The following is a 26,468-nucleotide window of genomic DNA, read 5'->3' as shown; positions in this document are numbered from 1 at the left end:
CAATTTAGAAACTAAAATGAATTTTTAGGAGAATGGGAATCTCTGTATCTCTAATGATTTTCATCTGCGTGGTTTAAATTCTTGATGAGTTGACCTAAGCCGAAGGAAGAACTAAGAAAGGACATTCGGCTATGCAGAATCCCAGGTGACTGCACGTTATAAATCAACTGCAGAATGTCAAATGTTACAACCTAAACAGAAAGAACCCACTATTTGGAAATCTAGAGGTCTGGTGAGAATCAAGTCACTCACTTAGTTTCCATAACGTCTTCGCTTACAAAGAGTATACACACATCTTTCTAAGACCGATAGGAAATAAGACCCTAATAACTTTGCTCGGATCACGCTCACGTTATACTCTCCTGGAAGATGCCCTCATTCCCTCCAAAACAGCACCAAGTGGGAGTTGAAGTTGCTCTCTACCCCCATCCTGATCCTACGTCCTTAGTCTCTCGATCCTTGAGACAGTTTATACTTATGCTGAGGTAGAAGGTACCACAGCCACGGTGCGAGGGATTCCCACTTGGTTTCACATCTCAGAGGAGTTCCCGCAACGGAATCCTGCCCTGCCTATGAAGCGCGGAAGAACATACTCAAAGGACAGGGAGAGCGTTACTCCTGCCAGGAGTCTCTAAAGTCAGACTAATTTGCAAGATAAGAAGATTGAGTGCAGCACAATGGTCTCCCTAAAGCAATCACAAAAGTATAAACACTGCGTCTGGTGTTCACCTAGTTCTGAAATGAAGGCAGGAAATCTCACAGTGATTAATAAAAGGACTCAAACATCTGAAGCAGTAACAGAATGAGTGGAATGCTTTAGCTGTTTGTTCTAACATGACGAGTTAAACCGATAAACAGATTCTAACCCACTAGTTTGGTTCCCTGGGATATGAACTCCTACTGTGGCAGACTGTAACTTGGGGACAGTGGTGCAGCTTCCCCGCTTACCTCAGCAGCCGCAGCTCTGCCAGCAGTGTGGGGTTCTGCTGGGCCTTCTCCGGGGTGGGCTGGGAAGCCTGCTCATGCTCTAGACGGAGACGCTGAATCTCCTGCAGGATCTCTCTAGAGAGATGGATGAAAAAGAGATGGCCACGTGCGGCTTCACAGCTCGCTCCCTCTCTTTTCTTCCGTTAGAAGTTTTTATTCTAGTTGTGCTGCCTCTACCAATCTTGTCCCGATTGTTTCTGAATGACCAAGATGTGAAATGGACACCGTCTTAAAATTGCCGCACTCGGTATTTCCTCGATGAAACAATGCTTTGTGGTAGAAAAAGTCCTACAAACCCTCTTCTCAAGAACTTGAAAAATTTCCACAGAAGAAAAAGGACAACTATCAATAGAAGAGTCTGTTCCTGTCTGGGGGGAACTTGCAACCTTCTAATGCAAGACTTGTGCTAACTCCCCTCGTCTTCCTCTGTCTCCCTTCTTCTCCTGAACCCCACTCCCACCCCGAGATCTGATGGTTGCCACTTCCTCCACTGTGCCTGTTACATTATGACCAATCTCCTTGTCCTGGTTTCTGCTTTTTCAGTGCATGATGGTGTGTTGTCTGGTCGCCAAGCCTGTAAATGGCTTTTTAGTGAGAGACCAGACAGTCGCGTGCTGCATCGTGGGCCAGGACAAGATGACAAGACACAGCAAAGGCTCCTGGGAGTCGAGTGGAGAAAGGAATGGGAGGGGAACACACTGGTGGGTGAGAAAAAGAATCTACCTGAGAGCACCTGAGCGGGGTTTTGGACTACCAGAATGAACAGCATGCAGAGATATACAAATTAGTGTCCAGGGCATGTACTGGACTTGGGCTGGCCTATCTTCACTGAGGTGGGATCTTCCTTTGTGGTCAAAACCCACCTAGACTGCAAGGAAAATGAGAATCAGATACTCACGTGATAATCTTGGGCTTCAGAAACTGGCTCGACCTCTGCATTCTTACCTGTTTTTGTTTTCCAGTTCTGCAATAAGCTGTCTTTGTTGTTTGTTGGCATCAAAGTTAAAGCTCAAGTCGGCGGGAGGACGGGTCTACAGTGAGGAAGAAGAAAGGTTTTTTTTTTTATTCAAATATATCCAGAGGCCCAGATGGACTGTTGATTTTTTTTAAAACAGATTTTTGAGGTATAATTTACATACCATAAAATCCACCCGTTTTAAGTGTACAATTCAATGAGTCTTCGTATATTTAAACAGTTATGCAAACCAATCACCACAGTCCAGTTTTAGAACATCTTTCATCACCACAGAAAGTTCCCTCATGCCAGTTTGTAGTCAACTTCCACTCCCATCCCCAACCACAGGCAACCAGTGATCTGCTTTCTGTCTACAGTTTTGCCTTTTCTAGAAACTTCATATAAATGGAATCATACAACATGCAGGCTTCCACTTAGCATGGTATTTCTGAGGTTCATCCATGTTGCTCCATGCATCAGGAGTTCCTTCCTTTTTATTGCTGAATAGTATTCCATTGTTTCCAGCTTTTGGTTATCACAAATGAAGCCGCTCTGAACTCTCATTTACAAATCTTTGTGTTGATACATGTTTTCATCTGTCTTGGGTAAATCCCTAAGAGTGGAATTCCAGAGTTATATGGTTAACTCTGTATTTAACATTTTGAGAAAGTGTCAAACTGTTTTCCAAAGTGGCTGAACCATTTTACAGTCCCACCAACAATGAATGAGGGTTCCAATTTCTCCACATTCTCACCAATACGTGTCATTGTCTTTTTGGTTTTAACCATCCTAGTGGGCGTGAAGTACCTAATTGTGGGTTTTTTTAAAAATTGAGATATAATTTACATGCCTTAAAACCTACCCTTTTAAAGTATATAATTCAGTGGTTTTAAACTATATTTATGAGGTTGTGAGCCCATCATCACTATCTACTTCCAGGACATTTTCATCACCCTGAAAAGAAACCCCCAGTCACTCCCCATTTCCCCTCCACCATCTTGTGACAACTTATCTAATTTCTTTATCTATGGATTTGCCTATTCTGGACAGTTCATACCAATGGAATCATGCAGTATGTGATCTTTTACGTATGGCTTCTTTGTCTTGGCAAATGATTCCAAGGTTCATCCACGTTGTAGCATGTATCAGTACTTCATTTCTTTTTATAGATGAATAATAGTCCACCATATGGATATATCATATTTTGTTCATCCATTCAGCAGCTGAGGGACATTTGGGTTCCCATTTTGGCGGGCTATTTTGCATAATGCTGCTATGTGCATTTGCGGACAAGTTTCTGTGTAGAGACATGCTTTCATTTTTCTTGGGTATATATCTAACAGTGGAACTGCTGGGTCATATAGTAACTGCCTTTTGGGCAACTGCTAAACTGTTTTCCTACATGGCTGTAGCAGTTTACATTCCCACTAGTAATATATGAGGGGTCCATTTTTTCCACTTTCTTGCCAACAGTTGTTATAGTCCATTTTTTTGATCACAGTAATCCTAGTGAGTATAAAATGGTATCTTGTGATTTTGATTTGTATTCCCCTAATACGTTAAGCATACTTTCATGTGCTTATTGGCCATCTATATATCCTCTTTGGAGGAGTCATTATGGTTTTGATTTGTATATTCACTACTGGGTCTGACCCTTATACCTCCTTTAAGAATATGGAAGCCGGGCTTCCCTGGTGGCGCAGTGGTTGAGAGTCCACCTGCCGATGCAGGGGACATGGGTTTGTGCCCCGGTCCGGGAAGATCCCACATGCCGCGGAGCGGCTGGGCCCGTGAGCCATGGCCGCTGAGCCTGCGCGTCCGGAGCCTGTGCTCCGCAACGGGAGAGGCCACAAATAGGAAAATGGATAACTAGGTGACATTTCCCTTTTATTGATTAACCAGAGTGGAAGCTCTTAATGAAGGCTCTGGTATAGTTACACTTCACTCCAGGTATTCTTGGTTCTTCCCAAAACATGATCTACAATGAAGCAGAAACCCTGTTTCCTGTCTAGAGTTTAAAGATGCAATAAGTAATTCTTTTCATGTGAAATTTCCTAAATAAACAGGGGCAAAATAGCATAGCAAATCTGGGTGGGAGCCTTTTATCAAATTACCAACTAATTTCCTTCTTTAAAAGGAAAAAACCTGATCTTTCTTCCTCCAGAGAAGAGTAGACCAGCAGTCAACTGAGCAAGTTCTCTATATATTCTATTCAGTCTTGTGAGAGCCTGAGTTGGACCTCAGAAAAATGGCTTGCCTCAGAGTAAAGCTGCTATGAATAATAGGTTTACAATTCCTGAAGACTAGAGTTAAAACTAATGGCTCCTTATGAGAGTGGGACCAGGGAAAATTATGGATGAGGAAATGAGCTCTGAAAGGAATTTGTTTCATATAATGACAAAAAACAAAAAACCCTACAGTATTTCACTGGAAATTTCTAAAGAATCCTTTTAGTTTTGAGTGTCTGACTGCAATGCTGAAGCATCTTTCAAAGAGGAAGTTAACATAGGAATCAAGAATTATTATCAATAGTGATTCCTAACCAGGAAAGATTCTTTGGCACCAAGAAGCATTGTTACTCAAATACAAAGAAGTAGGGGCGGAAAAAGATTCAAACCCTTAGACAGCAGTCCCACCTGGAGCAGCCTGCACCCTAGCTCCTCCACCTGGACGTAACAGCAGGGAGCTCCCAGTGGACAGTTGAATGATGGCTTATTTCACCCAGACAAATGTCAAACACAGTTGAGTGTACACTAAATAACAGAGAAATGTAGGATTTTATTTATTGACTATCTTAGACACCACAGTACTCCTTTAAAAAAAAAAAAAAAAAAAGCCAGGTATCCCTTCCTAAAATGCCCCCAGGACACTGAAGGGAAAAAGAGGGAACAGTTTATAAAGACATAGATTACTTTAGCCAAAAGATCCCTAAAGATGATTTCTTTCAAAAATTAGATAGTTCATTCATTCATTTATCCAACAAATATTTCCTGAGCACTTAGTATCTGTTAGATACTATTCCAGAAACTAGGGATGCATTAGTGAATAAAATACAGCCTCTACCCTCATGTAGCTTACATTATATTGGGAGAGAATGATAAATAAATAAATAAATAAATGTAGATGATATATATATATATGGCGTCAGTAGTGATCAATTTGATGAAGAAATATAGGGTTATGACACAGAATAAATTGAGACAGAAGATTTTTTCAATGAGATAGTTATGAAAGACTCAATGAACTTAGGAAGCAAACCAGGTGAAGGTCTGGGGGTTGGGAGGGTCGGGCTTGCTGGGCAGAAAGAAGGGCAAAGGCCTACAAGTGCTCCAGGTTGGTGTGTTCTGGTCAGTACTGATGGAGTGGTGCAGCTATGAGGCAGGGATAGGTGATAAACTGGGAGGGCCCAGATCATGAAGGACCTTTTCATCATGCAGTGGAGTTTCCATTCCATTCCAAATGTGGTGTGAAGCCACTGTAGGATTCTGAACAGGGAAACATGGAATCAATTCCAAATAACATATGTACATACTCTGCCCTCAAGGAGGTGGAGCCTAACTCCCTGTTCCTTAAGCGTGGCCTGTCCATAGTGACTTCCTTCCAAAAAGGACAGAGTGGAAAGGGGACAAAAGAGTAACTTTATGTCGGAGACACCTGACAAAAGCTTCCTCAGCCAAGTGATCAAGGTCAACATCAACAGTGATAAGTTACATTGATACTATATATGTATGATGTGATGTGAGGAAAATAGCACTTATCTCTTCCTCCCCAAAACCCATAATCCCAGTCTAATCATGAGAAAAACAGACAAACCCCCATTAAGGGACATTCCTCAAAACTGTCAAGGTCATCAAAAATAAGGAAAGTCAGTAATAAGCTATAATGGAAAATAATCCTATATATCATATAGGATTATCATATATATTATCATATAGGATATAACTATATATATAGCTGAATCACTTTGCTGTACACCTGAAACTAATGCAATATTGTAAATCAACTATGTTTCAATAAATAAAAAACAAACAAAAAAACCCAAGGAAAGTCAGAGAAGCTGTCACAGACCAGAGGAGCCTAAGGAGATATGACAATTAAATGTAATGTGGTATCTCGGATGGAACCCCAGAACAGAGAAAAGACATTAGGTAAAAACTAACAAAATCTGAGTAAAGCATGGACTTTAGTTAATAATAATGTATTGATATTGGCTCATTAATTGCAACAAACATGCTATACTAAGGTAAAATGTTAATAATAGGGGAAACGGAATATGGGTTATATGGAAACTCTCTGTACTAGCTTCATAGTTTTTCTGTAAATCTAAAATTGTTCTATAATGAAGCTTACTAAAAACAAACACTGCTTTGGCTACTAAGTGGAGGATTTACTGTAGTGGGATAAGAATGGAAGTATGTGGACCACTTAAGAATCCAAGCGTTTGCTACTTAGTCGCATGTAAACCTTGAGTTACTTTATTTTACTATATACCTTTATTTTCTCGTCTGTAAAATGGGAATATTTATGGAAAGAGATGTGAAGAGGATCCCTTCCTCTGTTACACTAGTATTCTCTTAGGTTTAGGTAATCTCACAGAGCTCCATCATCTTTAATGAGATAGAGACACATCTGAAAAACACAGGATAAGGAACAAGACCCCACTGAGCAAAACTGGGCAAATATAAAACCAAGGAAAGCCAACATAGTCAGCAAACTGTAATCTGCTGGTATGCATTTCTGGAGCCTCCAAAAGAGAGACTGGAAGTTTCCCATCTGGATGAACTTGGCAGGATGAGTTCCACAGAGATGTGCCTGATATCAACCAGACTTTCACTGCATCCCAAGGGCAGCCTTCCCATCATCTCAACCTCGCTTAGACTAACTGGAGGGCTATGGATTATTAATACCTCTCTCTCTCTCTCAAAAACCCAGTAATGTTTTTTAGGAGAGTGGTTCCCAAGCTAGCTGTAAATCAAAAGACTGAAAGTTTTTTTTTTTTTTTTTTTTAAACTAAAATCAATGGACCCTACTAAACCCAGAGATTCTGATTCAGTAGGTCTAAGGCAAGGCCAAGAATCTACATATATTTTAAGTGTTGCACAAAAGATTAGAATATGTAGCCAGGTTTGACAATGACTATTTTATAGGGGTTTTAAGTCATTAAATGTGTGCAAAAGACCACATGAAAATACTCTTGATCTTTAATTCTAAGAAGCCGTAAGGACATTTCTGGAATGGTGCATGGGTGGAGCAGCTGACACGATGATGAGGCTGTGAAGTCCGGGACTGGTCTATGTGAAAAAAAAATCTCAAAAACGTGTAAATGTAGGTAGCATGACAATGGACAATGGTTTCCCTTTCCTTTCACCTTTCTTCCAAGTTTTCCAAAATGAGTTTTTAATATTTTCATAAAGAAAAAAAAAATTTTTTAATAAACAAAACCCACCTGACTACATCTAATGCTAGTGATGTTTGTGATGAAATTTAAGATTTGCTGTTATTACCATGATTTGCCACACACTGTATTTTTGTTGTTGTTGTTGTTGTTTTTTGCGGTACGCGGGCCTCTCACTGTCGTGGCCTCCCCCACTGCGGAGCACAGGCTCCGGACGCGCAGGCTCAGCGGCCATGGCTCACGGGCCTAGCCGCTCCGCGGCATGTGGGATCTTCCCGGACCAGGGCACGAACCTATGTCCCCTGCATTGGCAAGTGGACTCTCAACCAGTGCGCCGCCAGGGAAGCCAGTTGTTGTTTTAAAATGGAATTTAGGCACTTCAGGAAAACAAATTAGCTCTCCTGGCTCATCTAAGCAACCTACAATTTTTCTATCTGAGGGTCAGCCTGAAGAGGTTTCAGTGGCCATGTCTGCCACCTGGGGAGATGTGAGGGTCTGACGCTGGAGCATTTCACAGGGTGTAATGCCGGCTGCTAAAATGATTTAATGGTCTTTCTTGTAGAAGGTTTTTGGAAAAAAAAAAATCAATACAAAGCCTATCTGGCAGGCTATAAATAAATTCTTTTGAGCACTACACCCACTTTATGCAAAGCACTTGTATCAGTGAGAGATTAGCAGGTTAGAAGCCTTCTGTTTAACAGAAATCTAGTTAAGAAGAATCCTTCCTGAGAGGCCCAATATTTACAAGATAGCTACGCTTAGGAAAATAAGATGAAAGGGGCCATATCAGTATTTAGTCTCAAGACCATTCTAACAATTATTTTCACATGAATTAGAGAACTGGCATCAGAAACTATCAGGTGTAAACAGATTTATCTTGTTTGCAGTAAAGGAGTACTAGGATCTACTTTTCAGGGTCAAACGGCTTTGGAGCTTTTACTTAGAAATTTTAAAAAGTACTAAGTAAAGTCAACAAGACTATATAATGGTGTTACATGTACTTAATTTAAAAAATCCACCACAATGCTATTCCATTTCAAAAAATTTAATGTTATTTATAAATTTTAATTTCTAAAATAACAAACATTTGTGACTGATTGAGGGCATGTATAGGGTTTAACTAATTAAATAAAACTAGTCTTTTTCCCAGACATTTTTTCCCCCTATTCTGTTCCATTTCACTAACCTTTAGAGTTGGAATGTTAGAGTCAGATGTATGCCTTAGTATTAGATTCTCAAGGAAAAGATTTTGAAGACTAGACAAACCCAAAAGAATAAATTACGTTTTGAGAGAGAAACAAAGCAAAACTCTATTGGCAGCTTTCATAACTCTCTTTCCCTGTGAAGAAGTAAACATAAATTAGTACACATTTCTAAAACTAACACTGTAGAATATTGTCCTGCGAGATCTTGGCCTGCCTGTCCTGTCTAATTTCACTCCAGAACAATACTGGACCTAATGGTTTGTGATTCTTATAACCTCTCTAAGAAATCTTTGCCTGCCCCAAGGTCATAAAGATATTTTTCTGTTTTCTTTTAATAGCTTTATGGTTTTAGCTTTTACATTTAAAGTTTATGATATATATCAAATTGGTTTCTATGTATGGTGTGAGGTAGGGGTAGAGGTTCTTTATTTTCATACAAACAGTTGTTCTTTCTTTTCATACAGATAAATAGTTGTTCCAGCAGCATTTGTTAAAAAGATTTTCCTTTCCCAATTGAATTGCTTTTGTGCCTTGTTGAAAGTCACTTGACCTTATATGTGTGCATATATTTTATGGATGATTTGCCTATCCTTTTGCCAATACCATACTTTCCTGATTACTGTGCCTTTAGAGTAAGTCTTTTTTTTAAAAAAATATTTATTTGGCTGTGCCGGGTCTTAGTTGTGGCACGTGGGATCTTTAGTTGTGGCGTGTGGGCTCTTCTAGCAGGCTCTTAGTTACAGTATGTGGGATCTAGTTCCCTGACCAGGGATCAAACCCGGGCCCCTTGCATTGGGAGTGTGGAGTCTTAACTACTGGACCACCAGGGAAGTCCCTAGAGTAAGACTTGATGTCAAGTAGGGTTGAATCCTCCAACTTTGCTCTTTTCCAAAACTGTTTTCGTTTTCTAAATATATTTGAAAATCAGTTGGCATTTTGATTGGTACTGAATTTATAGACCAATTAGGGAAAATGTACCATTTTACTAATACTGAACCTTTTGAATATGGCTATATCTCTCCATTCATTAGGTTTTCTTTAATTTCTCTTAGCAATATTTTATAGTTTTCAGTCTTGAACATCTTTCATTAAATTTATCCATAAGTATTTGATGGTTTTTAATGTTACAGTAAATGTTATTTTTCCTAAATTTAATTCTTAATTGTTCACTGCTAGTAGATAGAAATACAATCAATTTTTATATACTGACTTTGTATGCTGCAACACTGCTATAAAGTCATGTATCTGTTCTAGTAGTGTTCTTGTAGGACTTTCCTTAGGACTTCCTATATAGAATCAGGTCATCTGCAAATAATGACAGTTTCACATCTTCCTTTACAATATTTATGTCCCTTTTTTCTTGTCATGCTGCACTGACTGGGACCCCCAGAACAATTTTGAATAGAGGTGGTGGAAGTAGACATCTATGACTTGTTTGCAATATTAGGGGAAAATATTCCAAAATTTAACCTTTAAGTGTCATATAAGCTATAGGGTTTTTGTAGGTGTTCTTTACCAGGTTAAAGGAGTTTCTTCTACTCCTATGGTATTGAGAAGTTTTATCAAAAATGGGCATTGTATTTTGACAAACTTTTTCTGCATCTATTGAAATATTATAATTTTCTTCTTTAAATTGCTAATATGGTGAATTACATAGGCTGATTTTCATGTGTTAAATAAATTTGCATTCCTAGGATAAACCTCACTTGATCATGGAGTATTATCCTCTTTACATATTGCTGGATTCAATTTGCTAATATTTTGTTAAGGATTTTTGCATCTGTGTTCATGATAGGACTTGGCCATCAACTTTCTTCTCTTGTAATGCCCTTGTATTATTTTGGTATCAGGTTATAGTGGCCTGATAAAATGACTTCTTTCTCTATTTTCTGAAAGTTTGTGCCAGATTGTTATGATTGTTATTTCTTCCTTAAACATATGATAGTATTCAACAATTAAGCCATCTGAGCTTAGAATTTTTATTTATTTATTTATTCATTTATGGCTGCGTTGGGTCTTCGTTGCTGCACACGGGCTTTCTCTACTTGCGGTGAGCGGGGGCTACTCTTCATTGCAGTGCACAGGCTTCTCATCGCGGAGGCTTCTCTTGTTGCAGAGAACGGGCTCTAGGCATGCAGGCTTCAGTAGTTGTGGCACACGGGCTCAGTAACTGTGGCTTGCAGGCTTTAGAGTGCAGGCTCAGTAGCTGTGGCACACGGGCTTAGTTGCTCCACGCCATGTGGGATCTTCCCGGACCAGGGCGTGAACCCGTGTCCCCTTCATTGGCAGGTAGATTCTTAACCACTGTGCCACCAGGGAAGTCCCTGAGCTTAGAATTTTTGAAGTTAATTATTAATTCAATTTCTTTAACAGATTTAGGACTATTTAGATTTTCTATTTATTCTATGTCAGTTTTGTTAAATTGTGTCTTTCAAGAAATTTGTCTACGTCAGCTAGGTTGTCAAACTTACTGGCAAAAAGTTGTTCATAATATTCTTATCATCCTTATAATGTTTATAGGATCTGTAGTATGTCCCTTATTTCATTCCTGATATTGGTAATTTGCATTTTCTTCTTCCTTCTTTTTCCTTTAAACTGAAGTATAGTTGATTTATAATATTGTGTTAGTTTCACGTATACAGTATAGTGATTCAGGGTTTTTGCAGATTATATTCCATTACAGGTTATTATGAGATAATAGGTATAATTCCTTGTGCTATATAGTAAAGCTTTGTTGCTTATCTATTTTATGTATAGTAGTTTGTATCTGTTAATCCCATATCCCTAATTTGTCCCTCCCTGCCTCCTTCTCCCCTTTGGTAACCACAAGTTTGTTTTCTATGTCTGTGAGACTGTTTCTGTTTTTGTATATACATTGATTTGTATCATTTTTTAGATTCCACATATAAGTCATATTGTATAGAATTTGTCTTTCTCTGACTTATTTCACTAAGCATAATATTCACTAGGTCCATCCATGTTGCTGCAAATGGCAATATATTTTTATTTATTTATTTATTTACTCATTTACTTATGGCTGCATGGGGTCTTTGTTGCTGCGTGTGGGCTTTCCTTTCTCTAGTTGTGGCGAGCAGGGGCTACTCTTCGTTGTGGTGCACAGGCTTCTCATTGCGGAGGCTTCTCTTGTTGCGGAGCACAGGCTCTAGGCGCACGGGCTTCAGTAGTTGTGGCACATGGGCTCAGTGGTCGTGATGCGTGGGCTTAGTTGCTCCACGGCATGTGGAATCTTCCTGGACCATGGATCGAACCTGTGTCCCCTGCATTGGCAGGCAGATTCTTAACCACTGTGCTACCAGGGAAGTCCCGCAAATGGCAGTATTTCATTATTTTGTATGGCTGAGTAATATTCCTGTGTGTGTGTGTGTGTGTGTGTGTGTGTGCATGCGCGCACATGTGTGCGTGCACATCTCTCACATCTTCTTAATCCTATCATCTGTTGATGGGTACTCGGGTTGCTTCCATGGCTTGCTTATTGTAAATAGTGCTGCTATGAACAGTGGGGTGCATGTATCTTTTCGAATTGGTGTTTTCATTTTTTCTAGATATACACCCAGGAGTGGAACTGCTGGATCGCATGGTAGTTTTATTTTTAGTTTTTCAACTGAGCCCACGTGCCACAACTACTGAAGCCTGCACGCCTAGAGCCTGCGCTCCACAACAAGAGAAGCCATTGCAATGAGAAGCCCATGCACTGCAATGAAGAGTAGCCCCTGCTCGCCACAACTTGAGAAAGCCTGCACGCAGCAATGAAGACCCAACGCAGCCAATAAATAAATAAATAAATCTATTAAAATAAATAAATAAAGTAATGCAAATTTCTGCTACTCTACTGGAATCCTCTATTTACTCACCATGTTTCCTGCCTCTGCAGCCAGCCGGGCAGCATAGCGAGCTATAAGCCGGTGTTCCTCATCCAGTCGGCTAGGACTGTCCAGGACACTGCCAAGGAGATAAAAGTTCAACAGGTATCTATTAAACATCCCCTACTCTTGCTTCTCTCTCAGAAAGAACAGATGGGAGAAACACTTGTGAAAAAGAATGGTAACAAAAGAAATGGAGACCTGAATCATAGATACTAATGGTCTTCTGAGACAAAGAGGATTTAGAGAAATGACGAGGCCACGCATAACATTTCTCTTCGGCAGTATATCCCTGTTGCTCTCATACCTTCAGAGGGGACACTTCTTTTTGAATGCAAAGGCTGAGAAAAGACAGGGCATCTATAAAGCTTGAGGGAGTGATTTCCCATCAACTGTTTTAAGAAAACCTCATGACTTTTAGATATAGGTCTTGAATTCAAAAAGCCCGAAAGAAAACTAAAGCATCTTGAAAAACAGAGGGCTGAGGAAAAGTACCCTTAACACTGGCTGAGCAAAACTGAGGAACCTAAGCTAAGGCAGGCTTACAATATGGTAAAGTTGGGGAAGATGCCGTCAAACGTTCCCCTTCAGTGCCTCTTTCTCTTCTTTTACCATGCTTGTTCTACAACTGGAGCCCCATTTTAGAGTGAATTAATTTAGTTCATTGCTCTTAACAAGAGTTCCAGCATTCTAAAAATTTAGAGATCCAGTACGGTGGGACGTCAGAAAGTGCCGCACCTGAATAAAAGAAGGTTCTTGAGCAGGAGGCTAGCTCTGTGTGTATGTGCTGCTCACATGGAACTTCTTGCCGATTATGACTGACATCTTTAATTTAGCATGTGATGTCAACTGCTATTTATTTATATCAGGGCACTCCTAGATTAATCAGGACTGTGGCTATGTAATTCTTCTTTGTTTAAGTCTGACAGATGTTTTAAGGCAACAGTAATAATGATGACTAAGTGATGAGAGATGGCTGTCGTGGCTTGCTTCTACTTTGGCTCTAGGTTCTTGGAGTTCCACAAACCCCTGACTGGATTTTAACAGTATGACAAAATATGAAATATGAAAAAAATTAAAGACATGAGTTCAATATTCATCAAATCTTGTTATAATTACTGAGGGGAATCTGGGAAGGATGGAGTTTAATCAACAGAAACCTGTCTGGACTTTTCATGCATGAAATCAACTGTGTTTTTCCTAGATTTTTTTTTTTTTAAGTATCCTATATTTCTATCTCTGTGGCTAACTCTTAAGCTTAACTTGGTCTTTCCTCTAGGATGGATTTTTTTTTTTTTTTTTTTTTTTGCGGTACGCAGGCCTCTCACTGTTGTGGCCTCTCTCGTTGCGGAGCACAGGCTCTGGACGCGCAGGCTCAGCAGCCATGGCTCACAGGCCCAGCTGCTCCGCGGCATGTGGGATCTTCCCAGACCGGGGCACGAACCCGTGTCCCCTGCATCGGCAGGCGGAATCTCAACCACTGCGCCACCAGGGAAGCCCTAGGATGGATTTTTTAAAAATGTGCTGCTACTGTCACTGCTTTCTGGCAATGACACTTCTCAACACTATATAATTTTAGGTGTGCAAACGTCAGTCTCTAGCATATATAACCATTTTCTCAAAAGATGATCCTGTAATAAGAACATGCTACCATCAGTTGACTTTAATACTTTAGGGTCAAGACCCCAAGGTCAGGGCTGAACTATAATACTTGTGCCTTAAAGATGCTTGTCTGAAATAAAAGGACTATCTTTATCTTGTAAATAACAACAAAATGAACATTTAACAACACAAGTGGATAACTACTATGGAGGAAACGGCAGCTTAAGAAGTGGGACTTAAAGTGGCTGACCTCTGTTTTCTGGCAAGGGACACAATAGGTTTCTCTGTGCAGAAGAGCTCCTGCTTCTCCACCACATTCCATCTCCCTAGGAAGGTTAATTTTATCTGTCATTCATACCCGAGTGCGGATGACATGATTGCTTTAACTGGCTATGCTTTCAAGCCAGAAACTAGAACTTTATGTTGATGAGAGGTTTTATGGTCAATGAAAACTATGAGGGAAATTAGAAAGGTTCCTTATTCTTTTGCTTGAGCTGATTTTCATTCTCAGAATTAGTTAGCCAGGAAATTTCTGACTTCTTTGAGGGAGTACGAAGCTCAGCTCCTTAGACTATAAATCAAGAAGAGATGCAGTACTCACCCAATCCTCATGCTCTTCCAAGGCTCTTGGCCACCAATTCTTGCTCAGGGAGCCTAATCCCTAAGCCATAAGACTTGAGGATCTCAGTTAAACGTAGCATAAATCTTCCTGGGCTATCAGGTAGTAGTGTCTGTTTAACATTCTGCTGCTATATTCACCATGGAAATTTTTAATAACTTGGACAATTGCCCTTACTGATAATAAATAAGCTGTCCTGCCAGCGTTAAGAAAACTCTCTTCCTAGAGACCAAGGGGCTGGGATAGAGTGCTCAGAAATCATCTACTGGATGAGGAGACACTCTGTGATACAATGCACAATTATCAGGCAGCCCTCCTACAGAATAAGCCTATTAAACATAGTGGGGAGGGAGGAGAAGCCAACAGTCTAAGGCTTTAGAGATAGGTAAACGCCTAAAAGTAATAACGCCACTTGGTCATACTGGGAAAACTATGTGAAATGCTACGAAGTATAAGACTTAAAACAGTCCTTTTCAAGGATATACATTTTATTTTATTATTATTTTTTAATTAATTTATTTATTTTTGGCTGTGTTGGGTCTTCGTTGCTGCACGCGGGGTTTCTCTAGTTGCGGCGAGCGGGGGCTACTCTTCGTTGCGGTGTGTGGGCTTCTCACTGCGGTGGCTTCTCTTCTTGAAGAGCACGGGCTCTAGGCGCGCGGGCTTCAGTAGTTGTGGCTCGCAGGCTCTAGAGCACAGGCTCAGTAGTTGTGGCGCACGGGCTTAGTTGCTCCACGGCATGTGGGATCTTCCTGGACCAGGGCTCAAACCCGTGTCCCCTGCACTGGCAGGTGGATTCTTAACCACTGCACCATCAGGGAAGCCCCAAGGATATATATTTTAAAGTTGATTATTAATTTATTTTTCTGTTATCATGGCGAATAAGAGCTTCCCATGAAGCCATGGCATGTTAAGGGTAAAACTAAGATCAAAATTTAAGGTTCCAGCCTCTCTCATGTGTTTAAGTTTATAAAAATTATAGTTTTCTCTCTAAGAATAAGAATCTCAGGTTGTTTGGCACAGAGACTCTGCTGCTATGTAAAGGAGATTATTTAAACTTTACCTGCCATTCTCCTTGCAGAATGGTGGCAGGTGTGGGCATGGACTGGGCAGGTGGCTTTGGGTCTGCCTGAATGTAATGGCACTTTGTTTGGTATTAACTCTTTTAAAGGGTTAACTTTGCTACAGTTAGTGGTTATAGTGGTTATCAAATGTTTTTCCACCATAATCCACTGAGGGATCAGTCATATTCCCATATTAACAGTAGTTTCCAGGGAAAGAGGTATGTGGGTCTATTATAATACATATAATTATTATAATACACAGAGGTATACATAGTTTGGTAAAAGTCTCTCAGGTGACAATAACCCAATACCACTGTTGAAAATCACTGGTTTAAATAATCAACAATGATAGGTTTTGGGGAACAGATGAAGATGCAACATGTCAAGATGTAACAAGGTGATGGTGTCAAAGCCCCCAGATAAGACAGTGTGTTGACCAATCCTAAACTTTGAATGTCGACAGAAAGATTTCATTATTTAGGCAAGAATGAACAGTAAGAGTTTGCATCAAATACCTCTGTGAATACACATCTTTGGGACCGCACATTTCTCTGAGGTTTATACACTCTTTAAGTGTAATCTGAAGGAAGGGAACTCCACTTTAAAGAATTTCTGACTATATCTTTAGGTAAGTGCCTAGGTTTGGCAAGGCTCCTTCTCTTTTAGAAGCCAATGCTTTAGCAATTATTTAAACTCCGCCAAACATAGCTGGTAGCTTCTCAAGAAAAACCCCACATGCAGAGCTTTTTCCAGCTGGCAACCCCAGGTTACAGAGCTCTCCCTCCCTTTGATCAGCCCTTGGCCACCCGCCTGCTGCTGCTCTACCACTGACCGTGCACAGTGCTGCAGACGGGCCACAAAGGAGGCTATCAGCGCATGCTCATCGGCCAAGTGACTGGGTATATCCTGGCTATACTGTAACCTAGGAACAACGGAGGCAAAGACAGCAAGCGTGACACAGACACAAGCAAGAAATGAACATGGATTAAAATGGGCAAACGTCAAAGAAAAACAGAAAAGAAAATCATGATAAGAAAAACAATAAAAAACCACAATGCATAATGGAATGTGGTGCTAGACCATAGGGAATACATCACACAAATCCTTTAAACAAAAGCAATCCCTTAGAAGACAGCTTTGGCGGACTGACACTACAGCCCTTGAGAGGGAGAAACCAGGGAGGAGCCACTAAAGCGCCTTGCCCACCAGTTCTGGGCTCTGCGATGGATGCACTTTTTAGGAAATGCCCTCTGGCAGGAAAACTGAGGGAGAGTGGTTCCATTTAATCACTAAGTGGCCCCTTAATGCTTCCATAGCTTTTGTCGACATGTAAGAGTTTTCAGTGTTACCTCATAATACCAGTTAAGCCTTTTTATTTCTATAAGGACACTGCCTTTAGCATCATTCTATTTTCTCCCATAAAACTGGTACTTAAACCAAACTTGTTAGGATCATATTTAATTGTAGGACAATGATGCATATAATCTGAGTGAGGCTCTCTCTTATAGATATATGGAAGGTCCTTAAGCACATGATCTTTTTTTTTTTAACTTTCTACTATAGAAGTATTAAAATATGTGCAAAAATAGAAAGAGTAACCTAATGACTACCCTTCATGTACCCATCAGCAAAGTTCAACCAAAATGAACGTTGTCAACTTGTTTAATTTATTCCTCCTTCTCCCAACTTTTTGTGCAGGACGGTGTGGCTAGAGTAATCCCAGACAATTTATTATTTCACCTGGGAATACTTGAGCCTGTACATCTATCAGATACAGAAAGAATTTATACAACCTTAACACCATTATCACACCTAAAAAAAAAAAAAAATCACAAAAATTCTTTAATATCTTAGTCCATCTGAAAATTTTCGCAAATCTTAAAAAAAGTACCCTTTTACAGTTAAAGTCAAGATCCAAACAAGGTCTGCACTCTGTGTTTGGTTGATATGTTTCTTTTATGTCTGTGTTTGATTATATGTTTCTGTTTTTAATCTATAACAGTTCTTCCTTTTCCCTGTTTCTTCCATGTCATCTACTTGTGAATAAAACAGGTTACCTTGTAGCATATCCTACATTTTGGAGGCGTCATTTAATTCGTTTCTCTAGTCCCTGTGGGGTCAGATCTAGATGTTGACTAAAGTTTTTGCTTTTGTTTTGTTATTGAGAAGGGGCTAGAATCCATCATATGTAATATGATGTACTTATAAATCAAACAGGAGGCACATAATGGAATGGAATGTAAATACTGATCAGCGGATTCAGATGTTCTCCATTTGTAATGGAGAGATTCACATCTCTCCGTTACAAAATCCTCCATCAACTTTTCACCTAAGAATTTTAGCATTTACTAATAGTTCTTGCCTAAATACATTATTTCATGAGGGGTTGCAAAATGCTGACTTTCCCATTTTATCATCTGTTGCGCATTTATTAATTTCTTCTATTGTTTATTGTGAAATACTGCTCATTCGGGAAAGGTAAAACCAAATGGTTGATATTTCTTATTATTTAACAACAACAACAGAAAAACAAGTTAGTGCCTTAGGAGTTTTTTTTTTTTTGTATAATTATGAACTCATAGATTTTTATGTACCTGATGTGCTTCAATCCATTGCAATCATCTTTTTGGTGTTCACACTGTCCTAGCTGTGGCCAGTGGGAACCCCTGGAAGCAGGCTCTGGTGTTCTTCTGACATATCCATTAAAGCTTATTAGCGTCCTTCTTTGTACAATAAGATGCCCCAATCTCATCTTGTATATGCTGCTCCACACTTGGAATCAACCATTCTTCCCAGGATCCCAGGTTCCCTTTACTGAGAAAGAGCGCTCAGAGGCCACAGGCAGGGTACTAGAGTGCTTATGGTTCCTGGGGTGTCACTGCTTCTAGGTCTTTTCAGTGGATAAAGTTAGGAAATTTTTATATTTTAGAGAGAATAAAACTAAGTTCTCTCACCACTTTCAGATGCCATTCCATTTTCTAGCTTGCATTATTTTTATTGAGAACTCATTGGAAAACTTTATCCTTGTTCCCCTGTATGTAACATGTCTTTTTTTCTCTAGCGGCTTTTAGCATTTTCTCTTTATCATTGTGATTTTTTTGCGATTTGATTGTGATGTGTCTTTGTGTGTTTTTCTCTGTGTTTATCCTGCTTACTTATAGTTTGTTGAGCATCTTGTATCTGTGGGTTTATAGTTTTCATCAAAGATGTAAAAATTTATTTGGAAATTTGGAAAAAATTATTTCCTTGAATAATTCTTCTCTTCCCCCTCTGTTAGGCTGTTTGACATTGTCCCAAAGGTCACTGAGGCTCTGTTCGTTTTTCAGCCATTTTTCTCTCTGTGCTTCATTTTGGATAGTTTGTATTGCTATGTCTTTAAGTTCAGTGAACTTTTATTCTGCAATTTCTAATCTACTGTTAAGTCTATCCATTGAATTTTTCACTTCAGGTATAATCCTTTTCAACTCTATTAAGTTCTCTTTTTATTTTAAAAGTTTTGATGGAAGTAGACTATATGTGCAGAAAGTTCCAATAACATTTAAACTTGGTTCTTTTTTATTTCTCACATTTTCTCCACATTATGTTGATATTTTCTTTTATATTTTTGATACTTATCATGGCTGCTTTAAAGTCCATGTCTGCCAGTTGTATCACGTCTGTTATTTCTGGCTCTGTTTATATTGACTAATTCTCTCCTGGTTACGGTCATACTTTCCTGCTTCTTCCTATGTCTTCTAATTTTTCACTGGATGGTGCAAATCCTGAGTATTATGTTGCTGAAAGTCTGGATTTTGTTGTCTTCCTCTAAAGAATCTGGCAGTAATTTAATTTCCTGTGAACAGCTTGATCCTTGTGAGGCCTGTGTTTAAGCTTCATTAGCGCAGAACTCGAGTAGCCTTTATTTAGGGCCAATTTCACCCTGCTCCTAAGATGTGGTCTTTCTGGGGTCTTTACTGAATGCCTCAAGTGTTCAATGATATCTCTCTACTCTGGTTGGTTGGAACTCAAACAACTATGTAAGCTCAGGTAGTTGTTGCACTTTCAAAACTCCAGGAGTTGTTCTTTCCCAGGTAGTTGTTCTTTGCTGGTCTTGTGAAATCTCATTCTACACAAATACAGCTTAGTTTTCAGCCAAAGACTCAAGAGATCTGTCTTCAGATTTACTGACTCTTTCTCTGCACAATTCCTCCTCTCTGGTGTTTTGCTCAGCAAATTCCGGCCTCCCTAAACTCCAATCTCTACCTTCTTACTCTCAGCAAGACTGCCTTGCTCTGCTTGTATTCTGTACTATAGTTTGGCAAATGTGTTCTAGCAGAAAACCTGGGCGATCATAGGGCTCTCTCGTTTGTTTCCCTTCCCTCAGGAATCAGTCCCATGCTACTTACTAATTCCTGAAAACAGTTGTTTCTTACATTCAGACCAGTTTTCTAGTAGTTTATAGTGGGAGAGCTACTCTATTACCAGTTAGTTCACCATGATCAGGGTGGAAGTTCTCGCTGTAGTAACTTATTTTTATCATACTTTTGTAAAGTATCAATCCACTTCAAACTAGAAATTGAAACAAAACTGCGTCTTTATGGCAGATAGATTGAGAAGTAGGCTATATAACCCTGCACACCATTACAAAGGCTTTAGCTTTTACTGTGGTATTAGAAGTTACTGGAAGGTTTTGAGCAGAAGTGAGGTATGATATATTTTAATAGGATCGTTGGCTCTAGGAAAGTTAAAGCGCCAGAGAGCAAGGGAAGAAGCAGGCAATTTGAAGGCTACTGGACGTTCCAGATGAAAGACAAGAGTTGCTAGGAAATAGGAGTAGCAGTAGAAGTGATAATAAATAGAAAGATCTTGGATAGATTTTGACAGTGATTCTGGATAGATCTGATCTAATAATCTGACAGTTTAGATGGGGGAAGAATCAAGGGTTCTGACCAAGCAACCAGGAGAATGGGATTGCCATTCACTGAGATGGGGAAGATTATGGAAGAAGTACATTTGGTGGCAGAAGATACAGAACTCAGTTTAAAACATGCTAATTATGAAATATGTATTAAATATCCAAAGAAGACACTGATTAGGAGGAAGATAGGCGAGGGAAAAAGGGAAAAGCTCAGGGAAAAGTCTGGGCCAGAAAAATACGTTTGGGAGTTACCTGTATGCAGATGTTACTGAAAGCCATGAGTATGGATGAGATCACCTACAGTGAGCGAACACAGACAGAAAAGAGAAGTGGCCCTTCTGGTATGCTAACATTTACAGGTCAAAGAGATACGGAAAAACCAGCAAAGGAGGCCGAGAAGGAATAGGAGGAAAACCAGAACACAGTATCTGGAGGCAAGTGCAGAAAGTGTTTCACATAGAAGGGAGTGATCATCTACAACAAATGCCACTGATAGGTCAAGCCAGATAAGTCCTGAGAATTCACCACTGGATTTAGCATGTGGAAGTCACTGGTCTCCTTGACAGGAGTGGTTTTGGTAGAGTAATGGGCAGTGAAAATCTGACCAGGGTGTGTTCCAAAGGAAATGGGAGAAGAGAAACTGGAAACATTTACTTCGGAGGCAACAGTCCATTAAACTCCATTTTACTGTTACATGAAGGCTGCTATTCAGAACTACAGTTGTTTGCCAGATAATTAGGGATGGAAGCCAAAATGAGAAGCATTAACAATAGCTGCCTATGGTAAATAAGGAATTTACATGTCCATGAATTTTCTGACAATTTTGTTTGGGGCATGGATGTTATATCATTCTACTCACATTCAAAACTGTACCTGTTTTCCCAGATTTACTTTTTGAATTTAAACTCTTTCCTTTTTTGATTATGCATATATGCATAAAATGTGCTGCAATGTGTACATGCAACACATATACAACCCCCAACTTACAAATAGATTTTGCTTTAGAAATCTTTTTTTCTAAAGCAGAGTCAATAGTTTGGAATAGTTTGGAACCCCATAAAATAATAAAATAATAATTGTTCCATTTCTAAGCTGTTAAACATTAATTCAATCCAAAAAAGTAGGTGATTTTCATGCCTGAGTATACAACCGTTTGAATAGCACTTCTGATGGAAATTGGACATTTGAGTCAATGTTTGGAGTACCTACTAGGCATCAGTACTGTGCCAGGAGATGAGGACACCACAGCAAGCAAAACCCAGACGTGGCTGCTGCTCTCTTGATGCTAACAGTCAAGTAGAAAAGAGATGATCACAAAAATAAGTAAAATTGCAAATGTAATGAGGGTTACAATGAGAAGGACACTGTTCTCCTATGAGAAGACATAATAGTAGAATTTTACCCAATTAGGGAGATCAGCAAAAGCAAGGATGAGTAGAATGAACCAGACTTAGAAAGAGGAGTGACAATGAAATGAACACGTTTCTCCCCGGGTACCCTAAAGAGCGTTCTTTCCCTCACAAGGCATCCCCCAACTCTAAACCAATGGTAAAAATGAGCACAGTTGGGGCCAGAGGGTCCTGATGGGACTGGTAGGGTCAAAGGCAGCATTTCTTTTCTTTTTTAAAAATAAATTTATTTATTATTATTTTATTGTTGGCTGTGTTGGGTCTTCGTTGCTGTGTTCGGGCTTCTCATTGCGGTGGCTTCTCTTGTTGCAGAGCATGGGCTCTAGGTGCGCGGGCTTCAGTAGTTGTGGCTCGCGGGCTCAGGAGTTGTGGCTCACGGGCTCTAGAGCGCAGGCTCAGTAGTCGTGGTGCACGGGCTTAGTTGCTCCATGGTATGTGGGATCTTCCCGGACCAGGGCTCAAACCCGTGTCCCCTGCATTGGCAGGCGGATTCTCAACCACTGTGCCACCAGGGAAGTCCCAAAGGCAGCATTTCTAAAAGTGTGTTTCCCCAGACTTCTTCCTTCAGAACTCTCAAGCTTTTACTGAATCAAATTATCTGGGAACGAGGCCTGGGAATCTGCATTTGAAATGAGCTGCCAGTGCTCCAGGTGCACACTGCAGCGTGAGAACTGCTCTCCAAGATGATGGGGGCTTTGGAGCCTAGGTGATAATCTCCAGTGGTAGCAAGAGAGGGCGCATTTGGCCAAGGTTAAGAGCACACCTGTGGGGACAGGCAGCAAGGGGAAGGGATCTGAGGTGGGGGAGGTCGGAATGAAGGGTAAGCAGCGGTGGGACAAGGTCAGAGGCAGTACAAGCATGCGAGAGGCAATGTGCAGCCCTGGTAGCGGAATTATTTACTAAGTAGGAGGCAGCAGAGCATAGCAACTGAGAGCACAGGCTTCAGAGTCAGGCAGTCTTGGGTTTAATCCAAACTCTGATACTTATTAGCTGTGTGAGTTTGAACATTAACCTCTCTATGTCTTAGTCCTCTCATCTGTAAAATAATAATAATATAAAATCTGCCTCATGAAATTTACTTTAGAGAGTGTTGGGAGGATTAAATAAGATAACATAGTCGTCATTACCAACAAAGTACCTGTGACCCATCAGGTAATTTTATAGGTCTTCTTTTGTTTGTTCTCAGAACAATCTTCCATAAAAGGTATTGCTGTAATCCTCACAACTTTATATTCCAGCCCTGACCTCTCCCTGGAGCTCTAGAATCATGTATTTGATGCCTGTTCAACATCTCCCCTTGCATGCCTAACAGGCATCTCAAACCCAACATGTTCAAAAGAGAACTCTTGATTCTCCTCATCCTACTTCCTCACCTGCCACTCCCCCAGACTGGCCAGTTTAAATAAAAAGCAACCCCATTTACCCAGTCATCAAGCCAAAAGCTGAGTCGTCGTCTTAATTTCTCTCTTTTCCTCATGCTCCACATCTAATCTCTTAACAAGTCCTGTTGACCCTACTTTCAAAATAGCTCCCCAGGGACTTCCCTGGTGGCGCAGTGGTTGAGTATCCGCCTGCCAATGCAGGGGACACGGGTTCAAGCCCTGGTCCAGGAAGATCTCACATGCTGCGGAGCAACTAAGCCCGTGCGCCACAACTACTAAGTCTGTGCTCTACAGCCTGCGTGCCACAAGCACTGAAGCCCGTGTGCCTAGAGCCTATGCTCCGCAACAAGAGAAGCCACCGCAATGAGAAGCCCACATACTGCAATGAATAGTAGCCCCTGCTCGCCGCAATTAGAGAAAGCCTGCCCGCAACAACGAAGACCCAACGCAGTCAAAAATAAACAAACAAGTAAATAAATAAACAAAACAGATCCCCAAACCAGCCATTCTCACCACCTCCACTGCTGCCATAATTTCTCATCTGGAATTTCTCACCCAGTGCCGCTTGGTCTACCCCAAGAGCCTCTTAACTGGTCTCTCTTCTTCCACTCTTGTCCTCTACAGCTGAGCCTCCACACTGCGGAGATTTTTTAGCAACAAATCAATTCGGAGGGGTGATGAAGATGTTCTAAAATCGGTTGTGGTAATGGCTGCACAACCCTGTGGATACACTAAAAACCACTAAATGGTACACTTTAAATGGATGAGCTGTATAACATATGACTAATACCCCAATAATCTGCGTAAAAAATAAATCAACGATTCTGAAACTGCCATACACGCTACTAGAACTGACCGAATAAGTAAACAGATGGTGACTGATGGAGTCAGCCTTCTCAGTGTTAAAGAGGGAAGTTACAGCTAACCAAGAGGGGACAGTTGGAGTGAGCCAGGTGCTACTGCATTAGAACCTGATACTCCAGTATAACTCATGTCCTTTATTTCTCAGCCCTCAATGAAACAAGCAGGCAATATTATAAGATGCTACGTGCTTGAAATAACTGAAGAAGAAAATCCCTTTCCTAGCAGAAGTGGTGCTAATAAGAGGCAAGCAGCAGCAAGATTTGGAGCAAAGGAATAGGTTTCTGGATAAAGCCTGGTGAGTCCTTGCCCTCAGGGAGCTAAGAGTCTAGAAAGGCATGGAACAAATAGGTAATTACAACAGTGTGATACGTACAAGATGTTACAGATCACAGAAGATGAACACTTAATCTAGTTTTAGGATTTAGGGAAGGCTTCCTGGAGGGGTTGAAGCTAAGTTAAGAAGGCAGAATTAGATGACAAGGAGAGGGGAACAACAGGAAAAAGGATGGGAAGCACCAAGGCGGAAGCAGCATATGCAGAAACCTGCTTGGGGAACTGTGAGTGATTAAGTAATTCCGAGTGTAGATGCCAAGTAGAAAGAGTGGAATAGGTACGGCTGGAGAGGCTAGCAAGGGTCAGCTCAGAAATGAAGAATGTGGGCTTTATCCTGCAGAACTGCACTGCCACTAGCCACATGTGGCTGTTTAAATTCAAATTAATTCAAATTAAAACTAAAAATTCACTGTGTTGCCCCAGTCACATTTCAAGTGTTCAATACCCACATATGGCTAATGGCTACCATGCCAGTTAGCACAAAACATATCCATGCTCTTGGACAGCACTGCAGAAAGGAAGAGCCACTGGAGATTTTTATCCAGGAGAGATACTCAGACCTATCTGAGTATATACACATACTCAGACCTGCATTTCAGAAAAATCCCTTTGGTTGCAAAGACAAGACTGGATTGGTGGGGAGTACACTGGAGGTGTCCTAATAAGATACAGGAAAAGGTAAGACCTTTTACTACAGCACTGATTGTTTTAAATGTCTGCTTATTAAAAGAAGTTGAAACATTTTAATAGTTTGATGTTAAAAGGAATAAAAAAACATGTACGTCTAAGCCAGATCAGCACAGGAATCTGAGCATTGCTATAGGAATTTCCATCATGTGCGCAAGTTCATGGAGCATCCCATCATTAGAAAGCAGCGCACTGCGCCAAGTCAGCTGAGAGAGAAAGAGAGAGAGAGAGAGAGAGAGAGAGAGAGGCTGTGTTTGTGTGTGTAAGTTCTACTGGTCATTTGTTGGATCTCAGGACTGGTCTGCCCTTTGCTAGCATGAAACCAAGGTAGCTGGAAGGAAGTATCTGGAAGACAAGAACTCATGCTGTGGTCTGGTTCCCCGGTGTCCTACAGGCACCTCTAACTCAACATAACTCTGCTATCTTCCTCCCAAAATCTTCCTCCTGTGTTTTAACCAAAGGTACCTAACTCAAGCCAGAAGGAGCACCCCAGCATCCAAAATCTACAGAGCCTGTCTTCACTCCCAGGATCCCTCAGGCATCTCAATCCAAGCATGACAACACTCAACTCACCATCTTTCTCTGCAAGCCTGTCCTTTCTTCCCCTCTGCTTTGCTGACAGTCCATAATAGACGTGATTCTTGCTCACATTTAGGACCTCAAGCCTCAGTCCAAAGAGAGGAGGAAACTATTCAAATAAAGGTTTTGCAGTATGGAATTGGAAATAAGCTTTTAGTCCGTACTGACCTGAGTTAGAACTGCTGAAGGGTTTACCTTAAATGCTTGAATGGAAATGGAATTTAATCCCAACCCAGAAGCAGTTGAAGATTGGCAGGCTGCCCAGGCCATCAGACAAACTTTGGAAATCTGCCAACACTGAGACCCTGCAGTTCCATAAGATTATGTGTTAATTTTCAATTACTCTGCTTTTCTGTCTTTCCAAAAAAAAAGATTGGAGGAAAAAAATAATTCCTGAGTTGCCTTGGAGAGGTTCTCACGAAGAATTCACACAAGGTAGTTGTTTCATGGCCACGCTGAAAACCTCATTAGTTCTTGCTTTTCAACCAAACTCTATTCTTCTCATTTCACAGAAAGAAAGACAATCAGTGGCCTGAGTCCACATATGAATAGTTTCTGCCTTGACCAATTTCATTTTGCCTCTTTTCTCAGTTTCCCCACACCTCTGTT

The 26,468-nt window shown here is 40.5% G+C and overlaps 1 protein-coding gene across 10 annotated transcripts in view; it reads right to left on the bottom strand.

Moving 5' to 3' along the window:
* The window catches only part of DTNB (dystrobrevin beta), a 244,825-nt gene that overhangs the window by 40,906 nt on the left and 177,451 nt on the right, over positions 1-26,468 (bottom strand). For 8 of the 10 annotated variants that reach the window (XR_016395508.1, XM_022574276.3, XM_022574279.3 and 5 more), the window contains exons 11-14: positions 16,541-16,630; positions 12,415-12,502; positions 1,933-2,018; positions 949-1,062 (exon numbers count right to left, since the gene is read on the bottom strand). Coding sequence is in view for 9 of the 10 variants with exons in the window: in XM_022574276.3 (XP_022429984.1) it covers positions 949-1,062; positions 1,933-2,018; positions 12,415-12,502; positions 16,541-16,630 (378 nt within the window). In the remaining variant the exon portion in view is untranslated. The remainder of the gene's footprint in view (positions 1-948; positions 1,063-1,932; positions 2,019-12,414; positions 12,503-16,540; positions 16,631-26,468) is intronic. The other 2 variants (XM_089923391.1, XM_089923392.1) reach the window with 1 other exon arrangement.

Source organism: Delphinapterus leucas, chromosome 13 (genome assembly GCF_059928025.1).
Source record: "Delphinapterus leucas isolate spDelLeu-1000000601 "Yukka" chromosome 13, BTC_Dleu_Yukka2, whole genome shotgun sequence".
Classification (NCBI taxonomy): domain Eukaryota; kingdom Metazoa; phylum Chordata; class Mammalia; order Artiodactyla; family Monodontidae; genus Delphinapterus; species Delphinapterus leucas.
Note: the sequence above shows the minus strand (reverse complement) of the source record. Positions and strands in the feature narration are given on the sequence as shown.